The sequence below is a fragment of the Hevea brasiliensis genome, chromosome 18 (genome assembly GCF_030052815.1).
Source record: "Hevea brasiliensis isolate MT/VB/25A 57/8 chromosome 18, ASM3005281v1, whole genome shotgun sequence".
NCBI classification, from domain to species: Eukaryota; Viridiplantae; Streptophyta; class Magnoliopsida; order Malpighiales; family Euphorbiaceae; genus Hevea; species Hevea brasiliensis.
The window spans coordinates 40,495,590-40,509,617 of NC_079510.1; the positions used below are offsets into that span (position 1 = coordinate 40,495,590).

Consider the following 14,028-nt stretch of genomic DNA (forward strand, 5'->3'; position numbering starts at 1 on the left):
TCTCTTCTGTTGACGAAGATTCTGTGTACTTAGCATCACTGCATCAGGATTCTGGATTTCCTTACTTCCTCAGAAATTAGCGAGTGAGTTTCTATTTTGAAAATGCAGAGTAATGAATCTCTACTCTGGCCTGGTCAGTGATTAGTTTTTTTGGCTTAAAGTTGATAGTTCTGTGCTGTCACTTTCCTGTATCATCTGAACTATTCTGCTGTTCCTCACTTTACCCAAGTCCTTTTGTTTCTTTACTCCAAATTTTCAATATGGTACCCTTTTTTTTTTTTTGGAACGGTACCCTGACCGCATATAATGCATAATTGAAAATATATGCTACTATGAAAATGTGTGCAGGCTGACTTTAACAAGACTTGTCCTACAGTGATGCAAATGGGATTTAAATGGGTTTTGGGAGTGGAGAGATCCTTCATTGCAGGGGAACTAGGATTGGCCTCCCTGCTTTCCCCTTGCTTTATATAAAGAGGTTGTTTCCACTATTAGATTTCTTGCTTTCCAATTACAAATGAACAACCTTCTCATTGAGTCTATAGTACCCTCTGTTTTCATACATTGCCAAGCTCATCACTGATCAATGAAGTTACAAGGGGAAGTATTAAACAAATGATGTTGTTGTACCATATGAGTATGACTGGAAGCCTGGAAAGCAATGCAAATAAGGTGATAACCCAGAATTGCGTGGCTTACTAGAAAAGACAACACATGCCTGTTGAGTTTCATTATCGTTTTGGTCCATTGACATGATGCCAGACCTGTGCAATTGTAATTATTCTATTGCAGTAGCCATTTTCAGTTTTTAAGTTTTCTTTATCATTTGCCAAATGCTGAGAGTCTTTAAACTAATTGTTTTTACCTTTTCCTCCCTTATAAAAAAAAAATGAAAAGTATGCTTATTAATCTTTTGCCAGATGCTGGTGATCGACCTACCCATTCATCCATTTAAAAAAAAGAAAGAAAATTCACCAGTGAGCTTTAGTGTAATAGTATTAAAGTCGTTTGAAGAACCGCAAATTATCATGCTTAGTTTCAATTGGAGTCAAATAAAAAAAAATAATTCAATTAAAAATAATTAGAAAAAAAAAACTTTAGAGCTTAAGGTGAATTATGGGAAAATTCCTTATTTTCATGGTTCATCTCTATAGATTGTTAAGCAATAGACATTTTTGGAAAAAAAAATCCCTTTTTTAAGAATTAGAGCATTTATATTATAAGATAAACACGATCTGATTCAAGAAATCTATTCTGGCCTTTAAGATTTTTAATCATATCAAAATTCCAAGTTCAAATCGTGGTAGGCTACAGTATTATTAGCTTTTTGCGGTTTTTTTTATATAAAGAGGAGAAATTTTAAAATATAATTATTAGATATATAATAATTATATTATAATTATTAATTATGATAAATTTTATATAAATTTTCAGTTTCTTCTTGTTGATGTTCAAATTCAAAATAAATATCACATTTTAAAGTTGATCTTATCTTAAGCTTCGGTTATGTATTATTTAAATTTATTTCAATAAAATTTGATAAAATCAAATGTTTAAAAGAATTTAATTTAGTATTATTTATATATAGAATTTTACATGGATCGGTTTGGGCGGATTCACTCTATTTTATCAAACTAAATCAACAAAGTTGATTTTAATAGTATTAAAATTAAAATTAATAAATTAAATTTTTAAATAGATATGTTCGGCTTTCACATTAAATGGATTATGTTTTATTTGGAAGATTTTTATTTTTTTCATTTTTTTAAGTTTTTATAATTAACTCTTATTAAATATTTTATATATATGATTTGACCTCGATTTGAGTTGAATTTTTAATATGTTAACGGGAATTCAAATTGAAAATTTGATTTATAATTATTTTTAAATTATAAATAATTTTTAAATGTGTAAAACTCATAATTTCAATTTGAATCGGATTAGTCAATTTCACAGTTTCTTTGTACACCCTTGTCCATACATGTATAACTGTATTTTTTGTAGATTTTTTTTGTTCTTTAATCTAGAAGCTGCCCTCTTTTTGTTTCCAAGCAGTTTTTGTTACTTTCTACGGTTATCTTGTGTGGTACATTGGAAACGAAAACACCATGTCTTTGAGCTATATAATGCCAGTGGCCCTTGCAACGACAAGTCGTTCAAAAATGGCCTTTAAAAAAGGGACAGCTGCTGGAGCTTAAAAACTCGAGAGCGAGAGAGAGAGAGAGAGAGAGAGAGAGAGAGAGAGAGAGAGAGGGAGAGAGTCCATCAGGCAACTTGCCATGAAGTGGTAAAGAAATAAATATTTTTTTTTTGCACATAATGTAAAATATTGATTTTTTATATTATGTTCACCATCTTGACCTTAATTTGAGATCAAGTCAGAGGGCTTAAAATTAAATTGTGGATTCAAAGCCGTGGCCAGTGGGCTTAAATGTTCTGGCTTATCAAATTCCAAATTGGACTGGAAAATGCTATTTATTTTAATTTTTTATTAATTAATTAATTAATTAATTTCTTCATTTAATTTATATTATTTTATTAAGTACAATTTTCAAGTTAATATCTATTAATAGTATAAACTAATAATAATGGAGAAGAAAACTTTGCCAATTGTTTAAGCAGAGAAGCACATGGGAGGATGAGGGACCTGTTTTGTTGCAGCGTCTATACACTGACAAAAAACTACACCAAATAGTATTTTGTAAATATAGAAATAATTTTGCCAAGCCTAAAATATTTTGCATACATGACAGAACCAAAATGGATTAATCACCCTGTAAATGTCGATGGTCCAGATCAAATTTTCCTTTTTATTTTTTAGAAATTATTAAGATTATTTTATTTATTGATTAAAGAAAAGGAAAATAGATTAATTTTTAGTCCAACTTCCAAAAGCAAGTCAGTCAACAATCAATTAGTCCAATCTTCTTTTTCCTTTACCCGTAAATTTAATAATTATATATAATTTGTTCCCATTTCTTTATTGATTCTCGTCTTTCCTCATTGGACTTCTAAGAAAGGACAGTAGTTTCTGTGTTTCTCCAGCTTTCATTTTTGTCAGTAGGAAGGACAAGAAGGAACAATGTGTGGGTTTCAGGCACACCCACACATTCTTCACTATCAGGACCAACTCCCTTAGCCTTGAAAACTTAAAAAATGTCGTTTTTATGGTAGCATACCTTCCTCTGCTGCATTGTTTCATGAGAATTCTCTGCAACAAGGTTAGTGGGCGGCGTCTCTGATTTTCTGTTTTTCTTAATGGGTTTTCTTTGTTTTTGGAATGTCTCTTTGATTTCCAGCTTTTCATTTTAGGTCTGTGTTGTTTTTTCTCAAATTTTTTTTCTTGATGTGTTTTGCATTGTTTATTTTTAGCTGTCTGAGCTCTTCTTGCTGTTTGTTCAATGGCTTTGACTTTATGCTGCAATTTGTCTTGGGAGGCTTCCTTTAGCAAGGGAAGTTGGTGTCTTTGATTCTCAGTTCTCCACATGGGTTCCTTGGTTTTTAAAATTACAATGTGGCTTTGATTCCAATTTTGTCCTTTGATGGCTTTGGCTACTAGTCTTCACTTTTGCATCTCTTGACTTGTCTTGCACATTTTGTGGTGAGTTTATATGCTCCTTCGTTGTTTTGTCAGGAATATAGTTACCTGGTTTTCAATTTTAGGTGTTTTATGATCTTGATCTGCCATCTTGAAAGGTTGAAATATGGGAATGTGTGGCTGATCCAGTTACTAGATTTTCACTTTCTGTTATCATTTTGGGCAACAGTGTATTCTCTTCCTTCCTGGTCCGAATTAGAAATGCTGAATATCTGGTTACCCGTACTTTTTTCTTCTTTTAAGAAATTTCAATTGTTGGGATTTTCCGTGCGATCTGGGCTATAGTCTGCTGGGTTATCAAATGGTCATCTCTGACTCTTTGGTTAATCTCAGAATTTAGGTTTAAGAAACAAATAAATTTGTCCCAGAGAATGAATTAATCTAAGTTCTTGAAGTACCTATTCTCTTGTTTTCTTAATCTTTTTGTTTTTCTTTCCAAGCATAGCACTTAGTTTATCTTATACATTCCATAGATCAAGAGCATCATCTCTATATTGGTAGTTTGCAGCATTTAAAAGGTTCCTGTTTATCTGATTTAAGTTGGTCTCTTATTGGATGATTTTCCTCATCTAATATACAAAAGATGCACAATATAGAAGGTGTCAACAATAAAGAACTAAATGTAATACAAATAAAAAGATGCATTTGCGGGGACCTAGGTGGCTTCAATTGGTTATGAGATGAGGGAAAGTTGACTGACATGGATGATAATGTGCAACAAAGGCCTATTACTCTGCTGATAAAAAGGAGCTAGACGGTAAAAGCTGTTGGTTAAGGTAGTAGGAGTAATGGGGTTAACTAGGCCAATGTAGCTTACCGATACGAGTAAAAGATTGTCTAGATATGATCTTTTCACTGGACATGGTTAGTCTTTAGACAGATGGTTATATATGAAATTCTGCCAGTAATTGTGCTGAATATGCTTGGTGCCTTAATAGTTTAAGAAGTATAGGTTAAGTGATTCACTATTGACATATATGGAGGCACCATGCGAGACTAAAAATTTATGAGCCAGTGACTTGACAATTTGAATTGTATACCTCGTGTCCTTGGCTTAAGGCGGTCATAAGGTAAGATTTGATATGGCGTCTGACAAATCACTCTGGCATCATAGTGGAAGTGGCAATGCATTATTGATGGAAATAAGACATAAAACAGCCACACCTCTGGTCTAGTTTACCTGAATTAGGAACATGACAAAATGACTCCACCAGACGAGATAAAGGTGGGTGGGTTTCTCTGCAATTATGATTTAAATTTCAAGCTTAGAAGATGCATATGCAATCCAATCAATCCCATGGATGCAGTCCCCTTTCATCCCTTCGTTTCAAATTACTCCAAATTTGTCACTTCACAATTCCCTGGAAGAGTCTAATTTTAGCCATCGAGGAATCATTGAGCTCATTTTTTTGAAAAGAAAAAAACAGATGTTGGCAGCATTTGGTTCCAGGGGTAAAAGAGTTGATATGAGCATATCAGGCCTAGATTTAGATTTGGCATAATGGAAGATATTATGGTAATGGTCTTTGTACAATAATTTCTAGTTACTGTATAGGTTGCTGAGGAAAAATAATCAAAATTAATTTTAGAAACTTAATTAATGGGGTCTAATTGTACCAAAAATTAATTAGTGGGAAGAGTTTTCATAGAAGATAACCTGGCAGATTCTTATTTTGTAATAGAATTTTAGTAGGAAAAGTTTTCAAATAAGGATGACCATGTACATCCTACCTTTTGCAATGTTATGCATACGTGAGTGTGCCCGTCTCACTGTAAGTTCTGTCATATAATTACAGGATAACTGAATGGCTTGTCTTTGAAAATAAAAGAAGCTGATATTTAACCTGTGACAAACATAATAAATCTCAACATAGCCAATTCAATGCACTGTGAATGTTATAAGTATTGAAGTACCTATATTTATTAGTCATGTATCACACAAATAGCGAATGGTTTTAGTTTTTTGCCGCATGTCTATGGTTTGTTTAGAATTTGATAAGTGCTTATTCAAGTTTTAGGCCATGTAAAGACTTCTGAATTATGGAAGAATTTTGTTCTCTTTCAATATCATGAATTTTTCCTGGCATGGACAAAATATCAATGGTCTTATGAATGTAAGTGCTAGTGATTAGACAAAGGGATTATAATTTTTAACCAAACATAATTATTTTATGAATATTATTTTGGTGTACTGAACATGTTTTCCTTGTATGGAATAGTTGATATTTGTGTATGTATATTTGCAGATCAGAACTAGGCAGACTTTTCCTGCTTTCACCCTTAAACATGAAAATGGGAACAAAGAATGTGTGGCACTCCTTTATGCCTCTTCATTTCAGGGGCAAATCAACCACCAGCTTTTGCATTTTCCCCAAAGTTAAGTCTGCAGGCTATAGCCCAGGCAACTCACCTGTCTACCTCAATGTGTATGACTTGACAACCATTAATGGCTATGTCTACTGGGCAGGTTTTGGAGTCTTTCACTCTGGGGTGGAAGGTTAGATTTATACTAAATTGCTCTTGGTCATGAATACAGCGCTGTCACTGTTTTGTTTGAATAGATGGTTCCAAGGTTATGAATTATCTGATGCTCTACGTTCTCATGGGGTTTCCATTTAAACAATCATATGGTCGTCCATGAATGGCACTTTTGAGTTGGTGATTATTATTGTCGATAATGAAATGAGAGCCTTTTTCATTCAACTCCAATTGATCATTTTTCTAATTATTTGGGAGAAAAGTTGCTGAATGCATTTGAGAGGTAAAAAAAAGAAATTCAATAGTTTGGGTGACTCATTAGATGTGGCATGTTGAAGAAAACCAAGTATTGATATATTTTACTAAAACCTTGATCCTTGCCAAAAGTATGGCATCCTTGCTGTCCCACATTCCTTTTGATTTTGTTCTTTTGGATACCCAGGTTCTTCTGTTTTCATGATTATTATTAGCATAAATATATATACAAGTGCACATGTGCACATTTAGATGCATGTTTACAACTAGGAGTCTAGGACTTAGAATCTGGTTTAATTATGCAAGCAAATAAAAAAAAATCATTCTAGAATATTTAAATACGCACATTCTGCTATGCATCCTTGTTATTTTCCTAGATCATGATATCTCAGGATGATGCAAAAGCTTTGCTGATTGTCCTTGTGGTTGTGGATTCTAACAGTTCACGGTGTAGAATATGCCTTTGGAGCCCATGACTATCCATCAAGTGGTGTCTTTGAGGTTGAACCTCGACAGTGTCCTGGTTTCAAGTTTAGGAAGTCAATATTCATGGGGACAACATCCTTAGATCCATTTCAGATTAGAGAGTTCATGGAACGTCTGTCTGCAAACTACAATGGTGATATGTATCATTTGATAGTTAAAAACTGCAATCATTTCTCTGAGGATATGTGCTACAAGCTGACTGGGAACTCAATTCCAAAATGGGTAAATCGACTAGCAAGAATAGGTATTTGATAGTCTCTTAAACACCATATTGTCATCTCCAGAAAAAATAAATGCTTCGGTTTAATGTGCGCCGTAGACACTTGAGCCTCAAATACTTGTCCCATTTTACTGTCATAGATGTTGAATGCAAAAATATTGTGATTAATTTTTTTCTGTTGACTCACTTTTATTCATGGTGTTCTCCCTTTAGGTTCACTTTGCAATTGCATACTCCCAGAGGCCCTTAAGGCAACCACAGTAAGACATGAACATAATTTCCAAGAATGTGATAATGAAAAGAAGAGACTAAGAAGTGGCTTCAGCTGCTGGTCATCAATCTCAATGCCTCAGAGGGAAGTATCTCTGTCTTCATTGTTTCTACATTCTCACTATAAAGGCTGCCTACCACCATGGGAGTTAAAGAGGTCCAAAAAAGGTTCACTGAAGGAAGGTTAAAATGACAACATCTACATATGCTTTGACAAAATGGAAGGATTACCTGTTGCCACTACGCAATTTTCCGGAATTGGGCAATATCAACATTTCCCATTGTCCATGATCCTGCTGGAAGTAAAGTCTGTACCAGTTTGTTTTTTTGAAAGCAAAACGGGGGCTTCGCACTTCTCATCATGTTTTCTGCTAAGCTGCATCTTTGGCATTTGCTTGCTTTCTTTGTGAGATTGTATTTTGATACTGTGCATTCATATTTAAATAGCTGGAGATGAACCAATGTAGATTATTATGTTGCCTTATTCTAAGTCCCCCATAACTCTTTTATTAACATTCTTGTGCTCCCACTACAATTGGGTTTAGCAGGGAAAATTAAAACAACTCAGTTGCCTCCTGTAGCAACTGCTTAAGGAAAACAAAATGTAAAAAGATACTAGTTTTTGAGAATCAAAACAGCAAGAAATTTGATTTCAGATGATGGTTCATATATATATATATATATATATATATATATATATATATATATATATATATGTTATCTTATCTCATGGTCTCTTGGATGTGAAAGTTTCGCCAAATCAACTGACGACTTTAAACGAGGACTGTAAAGCGATGCGGGGCTCTGAATGAATGGGAAGGAAACGACGTCGTTTTGAAGATAGTGGACAAAATGCCACTTTTTGACTATGTTATAGATAGGATGAACGTTCAGTTCAAATCACATTAAATCGAATCAAATCATCAAAATTGAATTATCATGTTTTAGAAATCAATTCGAAATGAATGAAAAATTGAATCGAATCAAACCGCTCTATTTCAATTTGATTCAGTTCGAACTGATCAGTTTTGAGTTTTGATTGGTTTTTTAATTTAGAATTGATTTTCAAGTTTTTTTATTTGATTTTGACCTTGGTTTGAACCTAAGAACCATTAATCAATGAAATTATATATATATATATATATATATATATATATATATATATATATATATATATATATATATTCCTTATAAAAATAAATCAATTTAAAAATCAATAAAGCATTTTGGTTTGGTTTAGTTCAATTGATTTTTTCTCTCTAAAACTGAACCAAACTGAAATAACCTAAATTCTTAAAATATAAAATCAAACCGAACCAAATCAAATTATCTTGAAAATTAAATTGAATTACCGAATTAACCTGGTTCGGTTCGGTTTATTCAATTCAAATTTAATAGTGCTAGTTGCTGCTTCTTTTCAAATCTGAAACTTAACCCTTACGTTTCTTGAAATTTTTATTTTTGGCACTAAGAAGTATTTTTTTCATACTGAAATACCCTTATCATGTTTATGAAATTTATGCGGAGACAATATACTCATTATTTCAATTATGTATGCACTGTAACTATAAATCTTATAGTAAATATTTAATCTAAATATTAGATTATTTTATGTCAAAACAACTTTATAACAATTTCAGCTTTAATTTTAGGTACATTTATTACATTGAGATTCTCTTAAAATATGATTGTAATAACCTGAATTTTAAAATATAAATTTTATATTTTTATATAGTATCTAAATATTATTTTAATATTATCTAATTAATTTATAATTTTTATAAAATTTTTTTATATATTTTTAATGTTATTTCTAAACATATTTTATAAAATTATTTAATAGCTCAATTTCAATTGAAATAATTAGTTTTACATATTAATATTAAATCAATTAACAAAATATATTATTGTATTATTGTTAACCTTAGTTTTAAGATTTAATTAGTTATTATTATTATTAATATTATTAGTTATTGTATTTTCTTTATTATTTAATTATACACATATTTGTATTTTAGGACCCAATTGAAAAGAATTTTGGACTTATTTGAATATACCCAAAAAGTTCAAGAACTAAAAGTATAATTAAAAGTTAAAAAAAAAAAAAAAACTCAAAATTGGACAGACCCCCCCCCCTTTTTCTCTCTCTCCTTTACTTCACTCTCTCCCTCACTTTCTCTCTCTCGTTTTCCCCTCTGGCCAACCAGCAGCAGCGCCAGTGAGGCATCGGTGGATTCCTCCACACCCGATCGACCACCAGACGACGATAGCTCATGGCGACAGGCGGTAGAGAGAGAGAGAGAGAAGAGGGAGAGAGGGAGAATTTCTTCAGCCAAAATCTGGCCATTCCAGTCAGTGCCCGGTGACACTACTGGTCCCAATCAATTCCCTTCCGCCTGGGTAAGCTTTTCATCCAGTCTCATTCCTTGCAGCCACCAGATTCATGCAAAATGAGGAGAGAGAAAATATGGGTTTTGTCATTTTTTCGGCCGTTGGATTGGTGATCCGAGACCACCAATGAACTCAGCGCGGCGAAACGTTTGAGATGGAACTGACCCCACTCCGATCGGACACCGTTTGAAAAAGGCGATCATCAGTCGGTCCTAATCGCTTGATAAGATTTTTTATCCTTTTCAATGCCTATAAATTGAATATAATTATATGATAATTATTAATAATTTATGGGTTTCGTTTAGGTGCGATCAGATTGATGTTAGCTCACCGGCGCCCAAGATTGAGTTTTTGGCCTGATTCAACTGCCCGATGGCCTGTCTTGGAATATACTTAATATTACAATCGATCTTAGCATTTCCAGATGTCATGGACGCGTTCTAGATAACAGAATTTGGAAAGGTAGTCCTGAACTTAAGTTATATAATTTTTATCTTGGCTAAGTTAGTTTAAAAATTCGTAAAATATTCTTGACTTAGTTAAATTGAGTGAAATAAATTTAATCAATGCAAGGATGATGTAGAGGACCTCCAGGAATATTTTTATAATTTTGAAGTACTGAAAATAAATGTTTAGACTGTAGAGGAGTTAGGGACTTGAGTAAGAGTTTAGACAATTAGACTTAGTTTAAGATTTTTGTAGGCCTCGGATGGGCATTATAATTGTTGTTGTGGGCCTAATGCTCTGTGTGTTATTGATATTGCATTTTCTTATAGGGGGGTTAGGTCCAATTATAAGAAAGACTCTGCCAAAATTTTGGCAAGACCTTAGGAAATTATTCTTACTTCTTTGATTAAATTAATTAATTAATTCTGTTAATAAATTTGATAGAGGTTAATGTGTCTGTCTAGATAATCGATGCAGGCTAATTTTTCTTTTTCTTCCAACCAGACCAACTGCAATCGGGTCGATCTGTCTGTGAGTTAGATATTGATTATTTTTGTAATTTCAATAGTCATTATATACTTGGCATGCTCATGCATTCTATAAATAATTAATTATGTACATAAATAGTTAGTATATTAAGAGCATTTTTGGTTGTTGCATATTTAATTATTGTTAGTTGTTGTGACTGCCGCCCTAAGGATAATTTGGAGCTCTATGTGTGTGCTGGCGTGAGTATGGTGTGGATATAGATATGGGTAAGATGGATAGTCATGACTGAAGCTTGATTTGCTGGGACCCGATTCTTATATATGGATAAGTCGGGGTGAGTATGGCTTTGAGTTGATCTCGCTGACCCCCGCACTTGGATTATTAAGCAAAAGTTCGGCTTGAGTTGACATCACTGGCGGGTATTGAATTAAGAAAGTTGTATGGGGAATTAGCTCGCATATATGTATTGATGTGATACACTGAATGTGCAAATAGCTCCACATTAATTTCTCGTGCGAATATTGAGTGAATTATTTGTTATATATGATGGATGTGCATTTCATGGTAGGATTGCACTAGCTTTAGATAGTTATAGAAATTGCATACATAATCAATGTCTAAATTCTTTGAGTCAAACATTCATTATTGTTCAAATTTTTTTCCAAGTTGCAAGATGAGTGAATTTGTTTAATAACTAGAGCTTCGCTATGACATTGGTTTATACATATATTGTATAAATTAATGAAAAATTTATGATATTAAATAGTTTACACATGATGGGCATTATGGTTGAGCTGGGCTCCCCTAGTTTTGGTTTTCTGATAGAAATCGGATTGAGTTGGTCCAAGATAAATTTATAACATTTTATTTTATTTTTGTTTGCATGTTGAGCCTTGATTTTGATCCTGGTTATGGCTTTGGGAATAATGAGGCTTACTACAGGCCTCGGAAGCTTTATACTGATTCAGGTCCTAGTGCTGGCCCAACCCGTGAAATCGAGTCGTGACAATGATCTCAAATCTTGATTTAAAATTTCCATTTTTCAATATAAATGCAACCATCATTTACCCAAAAAAAAAAATAAATATAATTTAAAAATAATCTAAAAAATTTATTTTAAAATAAAATATTATAATTAATGATTATTTTTTATGAAAGAATGAAAATCATACATTTGTTTTTTAGCTTGTTTCATAGTTATCTGAATCCATGCGTTTAATTAAACATTTATGATAAGTGTAAGAAGAGAATTACAGCTGTTTTGCCTGTAATTCTTAATGTTTTCATACTCATATTTATAGCCGCCCACCAGTCTCTACGTTGTGTACTTGTTTCTGCTCTTCTCACAAGCTAGCTATGGAGTTTACCATTTCCTCGAGATGGCTATGTCTTCTTCTCTTCCTGCAACGATGAAGTTGAGGATGAGGTCCCAAATTCAATTTCCTCAACCCTCAGTGTAAGTTTATGTTGCCTAACGAAAAAATATGTATACATACATACATATATATATATATATATATATATATAATTGCTTTTTATTATAAGCTTTTTTTGTTAATTTGATTCTCAAAGGTTTTATAATTATTAAAAAAATATATTTTATAGACATTAAATTAAATTTTATTTTTTAATTAAATAATTTATATATTTAATAATCATGCATGCATCATATTATATATAATATATGTGAAACTCAAATTTAATTTTTTTTTATTATTGTTTTACTTATATTTATTATTTGTTATTACTACATGCATATATATATATATAAAGGAAGTTACAATAAAAATATATAATTAAATTATTTAATGCTAAATATATTAATATTTATATAAATTTGAATTAATATTTAAATAATATATAACTATAAAAAAACAAATTATCATATTTTAAAAATTTTATTTGACAATCATACTAAAAATATAGAAAAAATCTAACAACAATAAAATAATATATAGATATGAAAACATGTCAAATATCTATATTATATTGAGTTAATAAAATATTATATTAATTATTAATTAAATTTAATATTTTAATTTAATTAATTATTATATAAAAATAAAATAATTATATATTACAAAATTTTTAATGCACGATACTTCAAATGCTAATATATATAAAGATAGACAAAATATTTAATTTAGTCTCTATACTTAATAGAAAAGTTTAATTTTATCAATTTTAAATTTTTTTATCCAATTTAATTCAAAATTTTTAATTTAAATTCAATTTAGCTAAAAACTTAAATAAATTTTTTAATTTTTTGATTTAAATAAAAAAATTAAGAAGTAATTTCTTAATTTTGAAACTAAATTTTTTTATTTCTTGATTTAAGATCAAAAATTAAAAAATTTAATTTCTTAATTTTTTTTATTTTTTAAATTAAATTTAACTTAAATTAAAATTTTTAAACTAATTTATATAAAAAAAATTAAAAATAATTAAATTAAATTTCCACAATAAATTAAGAATGTAATTGAGCTTTAATTCTATAAAGCTATGTAACTTTTTTCCCACTTATTTTTAGTTGAAATGGATTTTCCCTACACATATGTTGTTATTAACTTCTAATTAAGTCTTCTTTTTATTAAAAAAAAAATCAAGTTTTTAAAAGTGCATAGAGAGGGAACAAATTTTGATAGATTGATTAGACAATAATGATATGAAATTTTAATATATATATCAAAAAATTGCTTATCAATTTTTAAATTTTATAGATTACGATTTCAAGACTAATTTTTATATTTTTGACATTGTAAATTTGCCTTGGGTTTTCTCTGCAGAAATATCAAATAATTAAAGCGTCCAATGTAATGTCTCCTTCGCGTATACTTCTTGCTCAATTATTATTTATATTTATAAAAAAAAAATATTAGTTGAAGAATAAAATATTTCAAAAAGAAAAAAAAATAATTTAAAAACTTTTTGAGTTATATTGAAAATATATCTTTAAAAATTTATTAGCTATTCAGAGTAAACATAATGATATTTATTTAAAATTTGCTCATTTACATATTTCTTAAAAATAATGAGTAATAAATATTTTAAAAACTTTTTAAATTCCTTTAAAATATTATTTATTTATAAAAAAAAACATTTATTATTTATATTTGTAGAAGGATGCAGAAATATCAAAGTCCAATGTAATGTCTCCTTCGCGTACACTTCTTGCTTAGTTATTATTTATATTTGTAAAGAAATATTAGTTGAAGAATAAAATATTTCAAAAAAAAAATAAAAAAACTTTTAAAATTCCTTTAAAATATTATTTATTTAAAAAAAAAAAAGAAAAAACATTTACTCCAAAATCAAAACTAGTGATAATGTCAAGTGTCTTCTAAAAAGGAAAGCAAAAGAATGACAGCGTTTCGTGACAGGAAGCATTGGGTGA

The 14,028-nt window shown here is 30.4% G+C and overlaps 1 protein-coding gene across 2 annotated transcripts; it reads left to right on the forward strand.

The window, feature by feature from the left end:
- Positions 1 to 2,979: 2,979 nt before the first annotated feature.
- Positions 2,980 to 7,791, forward strand: LOC110635794 (deSI-like protein At4g17486). 2 transcript variants are annotated; one of them, XM_058140922.1, is made up of 5 exons: positions 2,980 to 3,221; positions 3,373 to 3,601; positions 5,845 to 6,095; positions 6,774 to 7,061; positions 7,251 to 7,791. In XM_058140922.1, exons 3-5 carry the CDS (start codon positions 5,885 to 5,887, stop codon positions 7,493 to 7,495), a joined length of 744 nt encoding a protein of 247 aa, XP_057996905.1. In that variant the 5' UTR covers positions 2,980 to 3,221; positions 3,373 to 3,601; positions 5,845 to 5,884; the 3' UTR covers positions 7,496 to 7,791. The 2 variants fall into 2 exon arrangements, with proteins under 2 accessions (XP_057996905.1, XP_057996906.1); XM_058140923.1 differs by lacking the exon at positions 3,373 to 3,601.
- Positions 7,792 to 14,028: the final 6,237 nt, after the last annotated feature.

What these genes read in the sequence shown, in the direction of transcription:
- LOC110635794 (XM_058140922.1), top strand. Translation starts at nt 5,885, where the DNA reads ATGAAAATGGGAACAAAGAATGTGTGGCACTCCTTTATGCCTCTTCAT. An exon ending in CTTTCACTCTGGGGTGGAAG is followed by an intron (nt 6,096 to 6,773) that starts GTTAGATTTATA and finishes GGATTCTAACAG; the next exon opens with TTCACGGTGTAGAATATGCC. An exon ending in AAATCGACTAGCAAGAATAG is followed by an intron (nt 7,062 to 7,250) that starts GTATTTGATAGT and finishes TTCTCCCTTTAG; the next exon opens with GTTCACTTTGCAATTGCATA.